This window comes from Microcebus murinus, chromosome 5 (genome assembly GCF_040939455.1).
Source record: "Microcebus murinus isolate Inina chromosome 5, M.murinus_Inina_mat1.0, whole genome shotgun sequence".
Taxonomy (NCBI): Eukaryota; Metazoa; Chordata; class Mammalia; order Primates; family Cheirogaleidae; genus Microcebus; species Microcebus murinus.
This window is the reverse complement of record NC_134108.1, coordinates 68,079,204-68,096,690: the sequence shown is the minus strand read 5'-3', so window position 1 is coordinate 68,096,690 and position 17,487 is coordinate 68,079,204. Positions and strand designations below refer to the sequence as shown.

Genomic DNA, 17,487 nt, shown 5'->3' with positions numbered 1-17,487 from the left:
GTTTTTGAACTTCTTTTCATATGCATATTTGCCATCTGTATATCTTTGGTGAAGCATCTGTTCAGATCTTTGCTTATTTTTTAATTGGGTTGTTTGTTTTCTTATTGTTGAGTTTTAACAGTTCTTTGTATATTTTGCATACGAGTCCTTTATCAGATAGATATGTGTTTTGCAAATCGGTTCTTTTACTCCTGTGAAAGAGCCCTCTTGTGGTTTGTCCTTTCTCTTAATGGTAACTTACAGAGCAGAAGTTTTACATTTTAATAACGTCCAACTTACCAGCTTTTTATTTTATGGATCATGCTTTCAGTGTTTTATGTAAAAACTCGTCACCAAATCCATGTAAAATTTTCTCCTGTGTTTTTTTCAGAGGTTTTATATTTGCATTTTTCATTTGGGTCTGTGATCAATTTTGAGATAATTTCTGTGAAAAGTGTAATCTAACTTTTGTTTTGGGAATCTGTCTTGGCTCTTACTAGTCACACTTCTTTTTATGAACAATCACAAGCCATCTTTTTAATGTGATTAATTTTTAAACTCTTAAGCAGAATTACATCTGTTCCTGTTTCTACAGTTTTGCAAAATATACCATCAGCCCCATTTTGAAAATTACATTTTCCCATCTGTTTCTGCTTATTCTGTTGTTTGTTCTATGCTTTTAAATCTAAAGCTTTATCCAGAAACATCACGAGAATAGAAGAATTCTGCTTTTCACTATCATCATAAATAGTACATAATCAAACCCAAGAAGCAGGCCTTAACCACCTCCTCTGACTTTATTGTTTTCAGCATTTTTGGTGAGGTAGAGATGATCTTGGATTTAGCTTTACTAAAATTTTGCATTGGTTAAATGCAAACCTATATCTGATACTCATGGTTTATCTTTGGTCCTAAACCTGCTTTTCCTTCTTTTGCATATGTCAAGTTAAAATCTAAACTTTGAGAGAGAACTCCCTATTAAAATTACACTGAATTCTTAAGCACTTTCCCCTCTAATTCTATATTACATGAATTTGAAATTGCATAAATAGCATTTTTGTCTGCTTGCCAATCCTTTCTTGAATCTTGAGCATTGCAGTCCTCTTTTTTTCCCAGAACCCCTTGGTTTTCAAGGGAAATTTCTAAAGCTTAAGCTTTTCCATGGTACTTATAAATCATTCAGAGTTTTGTGAGAAATAAGCCTTTATTTCTGTAATAAGTACTTAAGTTTATTGCTGAAATAAATAGACTTAAATCTAGTGACAATTTTTTTGTGTGTTAGGACAGGAAATCACTAAAAAGAGCACCTCGTAGATTATATTGGATACTGTTAAGAATATAGTTTTGTTTTTTTTTTTTTGAGACAGAGTCTCGCTTGTTGCCCAGGCTAGAGTGAGTGCCATGGCGTCAGCCTAGCTCACAGCAACCTCAAACTCCTGGGCTCAAGCAATCCTGCTGCCTCAGCCTCCCGAGTAGCTGGGACTACAGGCATGCGCCACCATGCCCGGCTAATATTATATATATATATATATATATATATATATATATATATATATATATATATATATATATATATATTATATATATATATATATATATATATTAGTTGGCCAATTAATTTCTTTCTATTTATAGTAGAGACGGGGTCTTGCTCTTGCTCAGGCTGGTTTCGAACTCCTGACCTCGAGCAATCCACCCGCCTCGGCCTCCCAGAGTGCTAGGATTACAGGCTTGAGCCACCACGCCCGGCCAGAATATAGTTTTTTTAAACCTGTTTCTTTTTGGTTGTCCTTATTTTTTTTTAATTTTCTTATTTTATCTTGTTTCTTACTTCTTCTCCTTTGCCCTTAACTGATCTTATCATTATATAAGAAATACATAAATGGAGCATTTTAGATTTTATTTTTAAAAATCACTGCTAAATTGTCTTTTACTTGTGTATAAATCTTAGAAATCCTTGTGGATAGTGACTTTGGATAGAAGTAAGCTGTTACAACTCAGTGGCAATGACCTTGTAAAAGTGTTCATTCTCTCGGCTTCATGATGATATATTGTATATTTTGTTAACAGTAATTTTACCCTACTGTTTTATAATTAAATACAAATATAGTGACCCCAAATTTTCACTTTTACTAAAATGATTTTAAAACCCACTCATTGGCTTCTTGAAACATCCTAGAAAAAGTACATTATTTATTTTGAATGGATGTATTTTATAATGTTACAAGGATAAATCTGTCAAATTTAATTAAATTTAATACTCATAATTAAATCTTATTTCACACAAAAAGGGTATTCTTTAATCTTTAAGAATTGTTCTATACAGTCATGTCAGAAATTAGTTATGATCATAAAGTTTTACCATCATACTTAATGAAAAAGCAAAACAGCATGATTTAATAAATTCTAAAATCTTTTAGGTTAAAATTCTATTTCTTGTAAATGTAATATCTTCTTCCCTCAGGAATGGGTAAGGGAATGGGGTTGAAGGTTAAGATTATCCCTAATTGATTACTTTGGACTCTGAAATACAGTTACATAGAGTAATAGTCTCAATCCTGGCTATGTTTAAAATCACCTGGAGAGTTTTTAGATGTACCCTACTTCAGACCAATTAAATCAGTATCTCTGAATATTAAATACTTTTTAGAAGTTCAAGACAATTGTATAGCCAGGTCTAACAACCAGTGTTCTAGAGCTTGAAGTGGTGTGTTTTTATTACATTTCTTAATTTGGATTTCTTTGATTAACAATGCTAAATTGGTTTCTTTAATGCACTTTCTTATTGTGGTAAAAAACACATAAGATAAAATTTGCCATCTTAACCATTTTTAATTGTACAGTTCAGTGGTGGTAAATACATTCACTTTTGCATTGTTGTAAAACAGATCTCCAGAACTTTTTCATTTGAAAACCCTGAAACTCTGTACTTGTTAAACAATAACTCCCCCTTTCCTTGACCCCTCAGCCCCTGGTAACCACTATTCTACTTTTTGTTTCTACATCTTTGACTACTTTAGGTATCATATATAAATGGAATCATAACATATTTGTCTTTTTGTGATTGACTTATTTGACTTAGCATAATATCCTCAAGGTTCATCTATGCTGTAGCATGTGAAAGGATTTCTTCTCTTTTTAAGGTTGAAGAATATTTCATTGTGTGTATATACCACATCTTATGTATCCATCATAGGTTGATATTTGGTGTGCTTTCACCTCTTCTTGGCTGTTGTGGGTAGTGCTGCTATAAATTTGAGAGTACAGATATCTCTTTTGAGACCTAACTTTCAATTATCTTGGATAGATACCCAGCAGGTGGGATAGCTGGATTGTAGTTTCGTTTTTAATTTTTTGAGGAACTCCTATACTGTTTTCCATAGAGCTTGGACCATTTTACAGTTCCAACAGCAATGCACAAAGGTTCCAGTTTCTCCATGTCCTTACCGCCACTTATTTTCTGTTTTTATCATAGTGCTCATTCTAATGGATGTGAAGTGACATCTCATTGTGGTTTTCACTTGCAGCTCTCTGATGATTTGTGATGTTTCATACATTTGTTGGCTATTTGTATGTCAATCTTTTGAGAAGTATCTTTTCAAATTCTTGGCCCATATTTTAATCGAATTATTTGATATTTTATTGTTGAGTTGTTTCTGTATTCTGAGTTCTTTCTGTATTCTGGATATTAATCCCTTACCAGATATAATTTGCATATATTTTTTCGCATTCTGAATGTTGACTTTTCACTCTTGTGTTCTTTGGTGCACAAAAATTTTCAAGTTTGTCGTAGTCCCAGTTGTCTGTTTTTGCTTTTGTTGCCTGTGCCTTTTGTGTCATAGCCAAGAAATCATTGCCAACTCTAATGTCATGAAGCTTTTTCTCTATGATTTCTTCTAGGAGTTTTATAGTTTTGGGTCTTTCTTTAGATCTTTAATCCATTTTGAGTTAATGTTTGTATATCATGTAAGATAAGGGTCCAACTTTCATTCTTCTGCATGTGGATATCTAGTTTTTCTAACACTATTTGTCAAAGAGACTATCCTCTCCCTGTTAAGTCATCTTGGCATCCTTGTCAAAGATCATTTGACAATATATGCTAGGATTTATTTCTGAACTCTTTATTGTATTGCGTTGGTCTGTATGTCTGCCTTTATGTCAGTATTACAATGTTTTGATAACTCTAGCTGTATAATGTTTTGAAATCAGGAAGTGTGAGCCCTTCAACTTTGTTGTTCTTTGTCAAAGTTATTTTGGCTATTTGGGGTCCCTTGAGAATTATTCTGTATGCAAAAATTCTATTTCTGCAAAAAAAAAAATCATTGAGATTTTGATACAAGATTGTGTTGAATCTATAGATTGCTTTGGTTAACATGGACACCCTAATAATAGTCTTCTAATCCATGAACACAGGATATCTTTCCAACTATTTGTGTCTTATTTAATTTCTTTTAGCAGTATTTTGTATTCTTTAGGCTACAAGTCTTTCACCTCCTTGGTTAGCTTTGTTCCTAAGTATTTTATTCTTTTTGATGCTGTTGTAAATCATATTGTTTTCTTAATTTCCTTTTTGAATCATTCATTGTTGTGTATAGAAATACGACTGATTTTTGTGTGTTGATTTTTATATCCTGCAAACTTGTTTATTAGTTGTAATTTTTTTAATGGAATCTTTAGAGTTTTCTACATATAAGATCATAGTATCTGCCAATAGAGATGATTTTACTTCTTCCTTTCCAATTTAGATGCCTTTTTTTTTTTGCCTAATTGCTGAATTATTTCTAAGAGAAAATACAAATGATATAATTTTAAAAGGAATAAGTGATACAGATTTATGTAGGCCCTGATGACAATGTTGGAATTTGTACTTCAAAGGCAAAGGAAAGCCACTAGAAGGTTTTAAACGGGGGAGATACAATTAAGTGGGTTATTTAAAAACAGAAAGCACTCTGGGTCCTAGTGGGGAAATGATGGAGGGGGTGAGAGTAGATACAGAAGATTAGACTAGCAAATCACTAGCAAGGTGGTCCGATGAGTGATTTCAGCTGGGGGGAGGTAAGTAAAGGTGGGACTGGAGATGGAGAAAACTGAATGAAGTTGGGTATTTAGGCATTAGAAGTGACAGGTGATGGGCTGGATGTATAAGCGGGCAGGAAGCAGGGGAGAGCATTTTAAAGTCAGACTCTTAGGTCTCTGGCTTGAGCACAGCTAAGTTGAGGGAGATGTAGAGATAGACATATTGCAATATAGAGATTTTTGTATGCTGAGTTTGAGGTATGTGTGAAACAGCTAGTTGAAGATGCTGGATAGGAAAATTAGTATAAATATGGGCATGGGAAAATGCATCCAGTAAATTAATTGGTCCCACAATTAATTGGGACCAATTGGGGGAAATCCAGAACTTCTAGTGTAAGTTGTGCACAGTACATACTCAATTCATACTTGTGTAATGATTTATGTATCACAAAAAAATCAACTTATATATTATGATATATTTAAAGTTAATTATCTTTAACATGAATAGTTTCTTTTTTAATATCATGAAAGTGGCATTTTATGGGAAGAAGGCTGTTTTTACGTTCTTAAGTGAACTGACTGAATACCATTCATTTACATTGCCATTTTATGTCATCCAGCTCTCTTGATAGGCTCAAATGGGTTAAAACCTGCTTTTCTGTTGAAAACCATAAATACAGAGAAAATATATAAAGAGGCTAACATGAGTAAAATTAAAAATATTTTATACTTTTTTGGGATGAGAGTAGAGGAAAGCAGTGTAGGCAGTGAAATTTGATGTATCTAGCTACTCAAAGTTCATAAATTTTTTTTCATAAGTCTGGCAAGAGGTAAAACAGGTAGTCCTTGTTGTAATATTGTAACTATAAGGAAAAAATGTCCTTATTGGAGAGAAATAGAGGAAAATGGAGAGGACTGGGAAGAAGAAAAGCAGTGAAGGAGAAATGTAGAGAGAGGAGGAAGGAGGGAGAAGTAAGCTTTCAATAGGACTGCATTGAGTATTAGAGTGTAATCTACTTTTGATCTATTTGAATCATGAGCTTCAGAACATGTAATTGTTTTCTTTTAAAGGCTAATGCTACTTCATAGCTCTTTACTGCTATAAAGTGTCATTGTAAGTAGAAATAGACACAGTAGTCAATAGGAGAACCATTTTTTCTTATCTCATACTTTATAAAGCTAGAAGTCAGAAGATATTTTATTCTAGTCTTGGTTCTGTCATTAACTGGCTTTATGACCCTAGGAGGTCATTTGCCTTCTGTGAGCCTCAGTTTACTCATCTGCCAAAATGATAAAACTGGACAAGATGATCTATAAAGTTCCTTCTATTCTAATATCCTCTATTTCTTTGAATTCCATTTTGCCCAAAGTGTGGTAATGGTTTCCCATCATTAAAAAGCAAGCAAAAACCTAGGGCTTTAAAATTTATAAAATTAATATATATTTTCTTATACATTGATTTAGCACAGAAGTTATTTTACACAATTTGTAATTCTTACTTACATGCAGTTATTTGAGAATTTAGGTGCTATATATGAGGTTGAGTGCCATCAATTTTGTTGGCTACTTGCCACCTTAACATTATTTATTTGCCATGGTATTTTGGAGTCTGTTGATTATGAGGTTTTTTGAGAGTATTTGAAATTGTCCCCAAACTTTGTATCTCTAGAGTTTTCTTTTAAGAGAATTGTTGAATTAGGCAACCAAAGCTGTTTATAGCCAGAATCACTTTATTTTAACTTTGTTTTTCTTAAATCTTTTATTTAAAATCTTCACAGATTTTGCTTTGGCAGTTAACTGTGAAAAGATATTGGCAATATAATTGTTATAATAGGATCATATGATATTAAAAAAAGAAAAGTAATACCCTTTACCTGTGTTAGACCTATGTCAGAGGCACCAGAAACCATGGATTTAGTTTTATTTGTGTGTTCACTCTTAATTCTTTTTGGTTTTGTCTAATGTAAAGAATTAGAAGGTAGCAGGTACAAGGTCTCCTCTAACAGAAGGATGAAATTTGGGATCCTGTGTTATTGCTTATTTGTTTGTAGATTTAAGACTGAGTAGCCATGATAATAGTATGTTATAGAAGGATTTTTTTATAGTAGAGTACAGTTAGATCTAAACAATAAAAGTTCCAGAGGAAAGCAAAGGGTAAAGAAGGAAAGAAGATCTCTCATTTTCTATCTTCTAATGCACAAATTACTTATTAGGTGTATCTTCCAGTCTATTCACAAGTAGAGAAAATAATGTGCTTTATTTATAGGACATTTTAAATTTTATTACTGAAAGCCTTCCAAAGGTTTCAGGGTAGCCATCACCAAATAAATTTTTAAACATGATTTCTATCCTGGTAAAGAAAAGTTAGGGAAAAGTTTAAATTTGCACTTGTTAAAATTTAAACCCTCTTTCATATGATACAAACTACTCCCTTATTTTTAGATGACCAAACAGGCATTAGGAAATTCAAAAGTTTGAACAAAATAGAAATTTATTATGCATAAATGGGAAAAATTATGGAATTTTTCCTTTGACAATCTTTTTTGCCCTCTTATTTATTTTTCTGTAGATCTTTTGATTTATTCTAAAGCATCTATTAAAAAAATAGACTTCATCTTTATAAAATGAAAAATACATCAATATTGAACAAAATATTAATTGAATATTTTTTCTAGAATGTCCAAACATCTTTTTGGCATTAATAATTTGGGGGGTTTAAACCCTGGTATTCAAAAATAACTGCTGTGGGAAAAAGAATTTTGTATGATCTTAATAACGCTATTAGGATTTAATGCAGAACTATTTTTATGATCAAGGAGTTTATTCAACTCATTCTAAATGGTACTCTAAGGGGCAAAATTATGTAATACAACTTTTAAAAGTTAGCAATATAATTCTAATCGATTTCTTATAAAGTCAAGTATTTTGTGATAGCCTTATAGGCAGTAATAGAGAATTACGAAAAAGAAAAAAAGTTTTAGTTTTTTTGTTTTAAAAAAAATTTCTTGTATTTGTATTGCAAATGAATTTATTACCAAATGTTAATAATTTGTTATGTCTTGTTTTTTAAAGTGAATGAATTTTTAGCTTTTGAGGGTCCCATCTTGTTGGATATGAGAATTAAACATCTAATCAAAACAAATAAGTTAAGTCAAGCAACTGCTCTAGCAAAGCTGTGTTCTGACCATCCAGAGATTGGCACAAAAGGTAGTTTTAAGCAAACTTACCTTGTCTGTCTATGTACATCATCACCAAATGAAAAGTTAATCGAAGAGGTGAGTATATTTTCTTTCATTAGTAATTATTTTTTTAATGGAGGAATTAATATTTAATTAGATTAAAATTTTTTTGTTTCGTTTTCTCTTAGTGAAGGGATCATTGCTGTCAGTCTTACACTTTTGCTATGCTCTTAGGTAGTGGTACCTTGATTCTAAGCAGCTTTTAAAATTACATATGAACTGATTTCACCTAGCTTCTATTTTAAATAATATGGATCTTTTCAATGCTTTGGCTGAATTATGGGAAAGATGATATTGGCTTAATAGTTTAGTAGAATATTTATATTTTGTCAGCATTGAGGCCTTCAGTTATATCTGACTTAAGATACACAGATCTTTTTAACTGGCTAATTTAAGTAACTTTATAGCATTTATATGATTTCCCTCTAAGAAGACTTTCTATCTTATTCTTAGAGGGAGGTCATATAAATTCTCTCTATATAGAATATATATGTGTGTGTATGTATACATATACACAAACTGTATGTAATTTTATGTAGATCATCTATAATTTTTTCAGTATTTGCATATTTAATGTAACTTTAATTTCTTTATGAGAAATTCTAGTTTTACTTCTAATTTGGCATAAAGCATAGTTTTCATGTATTTGTCTGTTTCATGACTGTAAAATTCTGAGAGTAGAATTGTGATCCAAATGGGAATTTTGCATTTTGGAGGCCTCATAATTCCAAAAGGAAGTTGAACACAGAGTAGGAAAATTAAAAGATATTGATCAAGAAAAGGTAATATGTATTTAAAGAATTTAGATAAACACAGCAATAGTACATTGATAAGTGTTTTGTGGGCACTGAATGTATATGAGTGTATCTTCAGTATATGTATCCTCTGACTCCAGGGCAATAGAGAGAGGAGAACAAAGGGATTGTAGAACATACGTAAGGATGTTAAAGGAAAGGTTGAGATACAAGAGAGAGGAGACAATTAACAGAACATGCATGATCCCGTGAGTAGACAGAGAGGTGTTATAATCAGAGTAAGAAGAAGATATAGCCATAGCTGTTGACAGAAAGCTTAATGACACTTGAGGTTAAAGGTTATATAATGGAGATTGTGTGATTTTTCTTGAGAATAGGAAGTGAGGAGACAGACAGTAGGCTTGGACCAAGATGAGAAATAAGCCTGTTCAGCTTACTAAGGCGAGGATATTGAGGATACTGGGAAGAGTGGTGTCAGGCAATTGGAGTAGTAGGCTGGATGGAGTAGAACCATAGGCTGTTGCCTAGGATCTCATACTGTTAGCTTGGACCTGGGCTAAAATACAGATTTTTTCTTTATTATTTATCTTTTATGACATATAATTGGCTTTTTAATTGCTGTATGTGAAAGCAAAATAGAAGATTGACATTTTCGTATTAGTTCAAACTAACTAGACAAGTTAATTCGCAGATGTATAAAATTTATTGAAATAGCCTTTGACATGTTAACATTTTTAAAATCCTTAAATAAAGTAGTTATTTTGCTGCTACATGTTAGATATATTTTTTAGCTCCAGTGAAGCTTTTATTATCAGTTCAGTCCCTGCCCATCTGCCCTGTCCATCTGTCCTTCCTTCATTTCACAAATTTTTATTAAGTGAATGATGCATACTGTATAGGCAGTCAGGGGGTTAAGGTGAATAAGACATAGGCCCTTCCCTAAAGAAGCCTACCTTCTAGGCAGAAACTGACTTCAGCATAGATAGAGTGGTTAGGTTAGTTTTGAAGCTGAAGACTATGAATTTGTAGTCTCAAGTAAAAATCTGTATTTCTAGCTCTCTGAATAATCAGTCTTACAATACTGAGCCTAAATTTCCTCTTGGTTTAATTATCTAGAGATGAGTAGCAGCAGTCCACTCTGCTCTGGGAGATGGTCGAGATAATTCTTTATGAGGACCCTGGGTACCTCTGATGCCATATGAAATGATTCCTCCCTTCCCCCCCCCCATCTTAAGCAGGTAGAATTAAGACTTTTCATGTTCTTAAGCAGGGTTTACTAAGGTCTGTATACTCTATCCCAGGAAAAAAACTAGATTACATAGTGCAGAACAGGACATTATATGCGTAAATCTACACATTTCTTGTTGAAAGTCCCTTTTTGCTTACAGATTATGTTTGATTGCTCTTTTATGTTTCTATTACAAACTCATTAGAAATTGTTCTTCATTATTCTGCATGAGGTAAATTAAGATTGGCTATGACCAAGGCTTATTATTTCAGACCCAGGGGAAGGTAGTCACATCACCTGTCCCTTTGGAACAGTAGGCCAGAAACATTGTCCCCTTTAGAAAGGATATACATACTCTTCCCTCTTGCCCCCCACACGCACACTTCATTCATTTTACTTGTCTACTTCTTGTAAGTATTTGAGTTGGGTTTTTTGTTTGTTTGTTTCGGTTTTTTAAATGTGTTCCTTAAAAGATGATGAGAATAGACTCTTAGGAGCAGTCAGCCATGGCCTGGACTGATGATCTGTTTGAGGAAATCTTTGTCCAAGTGAGCCAGTAGGCAAGGGATTGACTATTTCCCAGGACCCTTTCAGTGTGGTAGAAATAGCAGCTAGCCCTGGTAGATAGCAGAAGAGTGGGGCTGGAAGAGGTAAGTGTTTATCTGGCTTCACTAGAAAGAATGAACTTTGGCCTGGTTTCTTAGTATAGCAGTAAAAATAAAGTTAGCAGTGTTTACTTTAGATCCACTACTTCTGTTGGTTTTATCATTAAAATAAACATAGAAGTTTAAAAAGTAAAATTTTCTCTTGTCTCTATCTTATTTCCTCATTTAACACTCCTATATGTAATTATTGTTAAATTTGATATGTAATCTTTCTGATATTTTTCTATGCATGTATGTATATTTTTATATACTTAAAACCACATACACACATACCTTGGCTGTTAGACAGTTTTTCCTCCCTTACATTGTGGAAATCTTTTCTTATCACTCCTTATAGATCAACTTCATTCTTTCTCATGGCTGCATAATTCCACAGTATGGCTTTGTAATATCTTTAACCAGACTGGTGGACACTTAGATTTTTGCTTTGTACATATACTCTTTCATCCTTGTTGGAAATATATTGGTAGGTTAAGTTTCTGGAAGTAAAATTAGATCAAAGAAGCTACACATTTTAAGTTGGCATGTCGAAATTATCATCCAGAAAAGATGATGGCAACTTATGCTTCCAAAAACAGTATATGAAATTTCTTCTTTCCTAACACTAGAGGTGATTAATATTAGTAGTTTAAATATTTGCTAGCCTGAGAGTTAAAAAATAGCTCATTGTTTGATTTTACATTATTTTAGTTATGACACGTGTAACAGTTCTTTTCTATATGGAAAGCAATATTATTTTGATAAGCAAATCAATTATTCTTGAAATGTGACTAGAGCCAATACGTTTTTAAAGTATACTTTGTAAACATACATAAAATATTGATGTAGTATTCCGTATTTTTTGAATACCTGGCATAAAGAGCCATATTAAAACATAAAAATTATTTACATTTTGAAATGATTTTTCTGCTTTGTAAAGGCATTCAACATAATATTCTTTAACAAACAGAATGTTCTATCTAATTGGTTTTAAATATTTGAGTTTTAAATTTTCTGGCATTTAAATTTTTGCTCATTTTTCAAAGCAGAGAATAGTCTTTATATATAATATATTGGTAATCTCTGAATTATGCTGCTTTGGATTTTTGAAATAATTCTTTTTCATTGATGACTGTTTTACTCTTCTCAATTTCAGTTTATTTATTAGTTTAAACATGGCTTCATTATTCCTGCCATTCTCATTAATACTATATTTTTCCAAGAGGACCATCTAGTGGCAAATTAGGGTAATGAAGGCTCTGAAGCTCACAGTAAAAATCGTCTTATTTAGTATGCCTGTAAAAATGAAGTTTTACCCTCAAAATGAAGTTTTCTGTGTTATTAAAGATAGCAGATATTTTGATTGGTATATTGTATTTATTTGAATAAATATACATAGGTGATCACACATACAAATATTTTTAAATATTAAGAGTAAGCTAATGAGAGTAATATCACTGGGCAACTAAATTTCTTTCCTACACATAATGTACACATTTGGTGCCATATGAGCATTCAACAAGAATGGCTTAGGTTTTAGAAGAATAGCAAAAATGGTGAGATTCAAAATAAATCAGATTTTTATGAAATAAAGATTTGTATTAAACCTGAACAAGTAAAAGTCCATATTTAGCAATATATGGCATCAATATGTTTGTGCATGTGGATTTCTGGAAAGAGCAAGACTACAACCTGGGTTGAAATCTTGATTCTGCCACTAAATGTGTAACTTTGAGCAAGTAACTTAACCTTTCTGAGCTTTCTTTCTCAAAAAGAAATAGTAAGATCTCTCCTTCCACACCCAACTGCACTCAAATCTCATCCTCTCCACTGCTTGCTCATTCAGTTTCCTCCATCCACACCGGCCCCTGGCAGGTCCCAAAACCTGCCAGAGATGCTCTTTATTCAGGGCTTTTGAACTTGTCGTGTCCTCTGCCTAGACCCCTTTCCCTACCTTCAGCTGCATGATCCTTTCCCTCATGTGTTTCGTATCTTAACTCAACTGTCACCTTCTGAGGGAGGCTCTTCTAAGGATCCTATTTAAAATTACAACTCCACTCACCACCCCACATCCCACTTACCTGCTTTGTTACAATATAATATGTGTTTGTTTTTTTTTTTTTTTTTTTTGAGACAGAGTCTCGCTTTGTTGCACAGGCTAGAGTGAGTGCCATGGCGTCAGCCGAGCTCACAGCAACCTCAAACTCCTGGGCTCAAGCAATCCTTCTGCCTCAGCCTCCAGAGTAGCTGGGACTACAGGCATGCGCCACCACGCCCGGCTAATTTTTTTTTTTTTATATATATATTAGTTGGCCAATTAATTTCTTTCTATTTATAGTAGAGACGGGGTCTCGCTCTTGCTCAGGCTGGTTTCGAACTCCTGACCTCGAGCAATCCGCCCGCCTCGGCCTCCCAGAGTGCTAGGATTACAGGCTTGAGCCACCGCGCCCGGCCTTAATATGTGTTTTACTTAGTATTGTGCCTTTCCCCACTAAAATTTAAGATCCACAAGGGAAGAAATTTTTGCCTTTCTTGTGTACTGCTATATTTCCAGCAAAAAAAAAAAAAAAACACCAAGAAGAAGAAATAGTAATATCTACCAGGCAAGCTATTATATGGATTAGCAGTGCTATTTCTGAAGAAGCTGGCACTAATAAATAAATAGTAGCTATTATTACTGTTATCATTAACAGCTTATAAAAAATTTAAAAAGAAAACACCTCATGGCTTGACTTACTAACGTTTGTCTGCATGAGTATGCCAAGGTAATTGTTTAAAGTTAACACAGCTTTTAATAAAAGCTAATGTAATGAAATGGAAAGAGCTTAGATCTTTGATGTCAGGCAGACATGGTTTGATTTGTGACTCCACCACTTAACTGTCGTAACTTGGTAACTTCTTTGAACCCTATATCCATTATGCAGACATTCCCTGACCTAGAATAGTCCAGCTTATTATTTTTTGACTTCACAATTATGCAAAAACAATACACATTCAGTTTGTTTCTCCACTTAAAAATGGGATTACGTCCCTGCAAACTGATCAGGATATAACCCCATTGAAAGCTGAGAGCATCTGTATATAAAATGTTAATGACAATACCTAGTAGAAAAGTTGAGATTCAATAATAATACACATAAAATGTCTGACAATACATTTAACATATTATAGATATTCTAAAATATTTTATAAATATATATCCTTTAAATCCTTTAGCCCTTTTTTATTTTCTTAAGTGAAGTTGCTTATATAAAGATTTGTTAGAAATGGGCAGAGGACCACTACACCAGATAGTACCAAGACTTAGATTTCAATCTTAACTATACCACTAACTTCATAATTCCTTTAAGAAATCATTGATGTTAAACACACAGAATTTGGTCTTTTCTTATCTTAGTGTTTTCTAAGAAATCCTAATTTAATGTATAAAATGGAAACTCTGAGTCTGTTGCCAAACAACCTTTATTCTCACTATCAGAGACTGACCTCAAGAGTACCCCGATTCCACATTTAGACACTTGTTCAGTCCTAAACACATTACATTTTATACCGATGCGTGCTTTTGCTTACTCAATATTTGATGAGATAGAGAAGATGAACTAGGCATAGCACCTCTGTGGTACATAGATGCTAATGTTCTGTGTTGGGTGTTGAGTTCTTCTTTTTGCCATCTGTCAATTATGCCATGTTGTAATTAATCTTTCTATTCTGTGGAATACTGGTGATTTGTGATTATATGCAATTTGTCACATCCCTTGTCTTAAAGTAGATGCTTGTAGAAATCATAGGTAATTCTGTTTGTTTTCTATAGTATATCATTGTAATAAGGTAGTAAATTTTAATTTAAAAAAATAAGTAATAGATATGAGTGCATCATTAAATGAAGCAAGTTGCCTTCATCTAGGTTATACGTACGCATGCATGACTGTTGGCAAGCTTTGAGATGGAGTAAAAATAGTGGAGATTTATAGAAAATTGAGGTGAGCCGATTTTAAAGGTGGTATAGTTACGTAAAATGTTTCATATTATATTTCCCCTTATGAATAGATACTTAGTTTATTAGTTTATATCCAATATACCTCTCTCTTTCTCTTGATTCTATTGCTTCTTTAAATCAGTGGCTAAAAGGAAAAAAGAATAAAAATACTGCAGCTTTTCTTATTCAGTATCATAGATCTGGTTTAATGGGTAGAGGGTACTTATAATTGTCATCAGTTATTTACTTGTAAATTCTTGAAAATATTTTGCTCTCCCATGTTACTTTAATATTCTCTCAGAATTACTACATTAATTTCTACTGGCTATGAAGAAAGATTATTTTTTTAAACTACAGCCAGTCTTTGTCCCTGTAATGACAAATTATGACTTTGATAGTATATGAATTAATGACATTTTATTGATGAAAATGATCTGTAAATATTTAATGAAAAATTTTAAAGTATATTATTGTATTTGTCACAAGACCATTTTATGGCATATTTTTCCTTTTTCTATAGATTTCAGAAGTTGATTGCAAAGATGCATTAGAAATGATCTGTAACTTAGAATCTGAGGGTGATGAAAAAAGTGCTCTTGTTTTATGTACTGCATTTTTGTCACGTCAGCTCCAACAAGGAGATATGTACTGCGCTTGGTGAGTTGATTTTCTTTTTTAAAGAAAAATTTGTTAAATGAGAATACAAAACGGGTTGTGAGAATTCATAGTTTAGGAACATTTTTAAAAATCCTTTTAAGTCTTACCAAGACAAAAGGCTTATTTATTTTCAGATATTACATCAGTGAGTTAAAACTTTAAAAGCTTTTTGCTTTAAGGACCACACAATTTGTAAGCAAGCATACCAGTAATGATCATTTGGTCAGGAAATATTTAAATGTCAGAAGATAAAAGAAAGTTTTATTTTATCTACTGCTACCATAAAATTATTTTCAGATATGTAAACAGCTATGATTCAACATATGTTTCAACAGCTATGATTGTGGGGTCCTTAAAGCAAAAAGCTTTTAAAGTACAGAAAGATTGATATGAAAGACAGAAAAATTCTAAAGGGAAAATAAATAAAATTATTGAGGACGGTAGATTTTCTAGGTATGATATAGCATAAAAATCAGTGATGACTAAGAAATTAGCGTATTGATTGGTTTTTTAAAAGGCACCAAAGTCTGAATTTTAATGCTAAAATCAATGTATGATAAGCTGTTGAGAAGGACAACCTAGAAATTTATGTTTAAGAAACACTGTTAGAGATAAGCAGTTGAGAATTTATTGGGGACTCACTCATTGGTGAGGGCAGAGTTGGGCAAGCAAGTGGCAGTACAGAGTTGAGACAGAAAATCAACTGGAAAGCCAGTATGTAGTCCAACTGGGAAGTTACAAAGGCTACCTTATGGATGTAGAATAGGTGAAAGAATGCTGAAGATAGCAGTCGTGAAGATGGGAAAAAGTAGAGGCTAATAGGGTCAGTAATAATGCATTAAATTAGGAAGACAGGGAACTGGGAAGAATGGCAGTCGTCTTTTTTCATGCATTAGGTTTCTGGTTTCAGAAGAGATCAAAGTAGAGAAGTCTTACAAAGAACTAGAGAGGTGAAAGTTGTTTAGACTGAAGAAACAGACTTTGAAGTCATCAGTACATAAGGTTAAAATCCAGTGAATGAGCAAGTTATTCAAGTAGATGGTGAAAAGAGTTCCTAGGAGTGGAAACTGAAGAAGTATTAATTAATAGATGAGTCGTGTGTTGAGAACACTTGGTGGAAAAAGTTGAAGCAAGGAAGATTTATGTGGGAATTAATCATGGAGAATAGAATAGAAATAGGATGATAAGTAAAAGAGGAAAATTCACCACTTTAGTAGAATTTTTTTATGAAAAAATGTTATTCCATTTGAAATAAATTTTGAAGTTAATTTTACTTTTCAGAATTTTTTGTATTATTTCCCTGCTATGGCACAGATTGGTTTCTTTCTTCTGTGTCATCATTGGTTCTTATATTCATCTAATAATAAACATATTGGTCATTGTAAATGCTTTTAGAAAATCATTATGCCATTGATGTCTGCCATCTGTGTGTGTATGTATATGTATATATTTATACATACACACATAACACATCTTGAGCTTTCTTATTACATAAAGTTCATATGTGGCTCACAGTTCCCATTTGTATTAACTTGCTTAAATGTTAGGTGCTTTCCTAGTAAAAGGTAGTACTTTTCTGTCTGGGATTGAAAAAAATTAATAAAATGATAGATCATATTCTTATTTTATTTGGTCGTTAGAAAATCTGGGTCTGTTTTCTTGTATTTAAACTTAATTGCACATGTATAATTGGAATCTAAAACTGTTTTTAATTTTAAATGTAATGACCAGACTTCGATGGTCCATGATTATTACAGTACTACTCTAACTTATCTTCTAAACCTTTTCTTTTTTTAGGGAACTCACTCTCTTTTGGAGTAAATTACAGCAAAGAGTAGAACCATCTGTACAAGTATACCTAGAGAGGTGTCGTCAGCTGTCTTTGTTGACGAAGACAGTTTATCACATTTTCTTCCTGATTAAAGTTATTAATTCAGAGGTAAGAATAATAAAAGTATTTTTTAAATTTAACATGTATAAATTATCTGTAATA

At 32.6% G+C, this 17,487-nt stretch overlaps 1 protein-coding gene across 4 annotated transcripts in view; it reads left to right on the top strand.

Moving 5' to 3' along the window:
- Positions 1-17,487, top strand: part of ZNF292 (zinc finger protein 292) — an 84,416-nt gene that overhangs the window by 52,188 nt on the left and 14,741 nt on the right. For all 4 annotated transcript variants that reach the window (XM_076003125.1, XM_012750917.3, XM_012750919.2 and 1 more), the window contains 3 exons: positions 8,068-8,270; positions 15,358-15,494; positions 17,292-17,433. In XM_076003125.1, the coding sequence (XP_075859240.1) occupies positions 8,068-8,270; positions 15,358-15,494; positions 17,292-17,433 (482 nt within the window). The remainder of the gene's footprint in view (positions 1-8,067; positions 8,271-15,357; positions 15,495-17,291; positions 17,434-17,487) is intronic.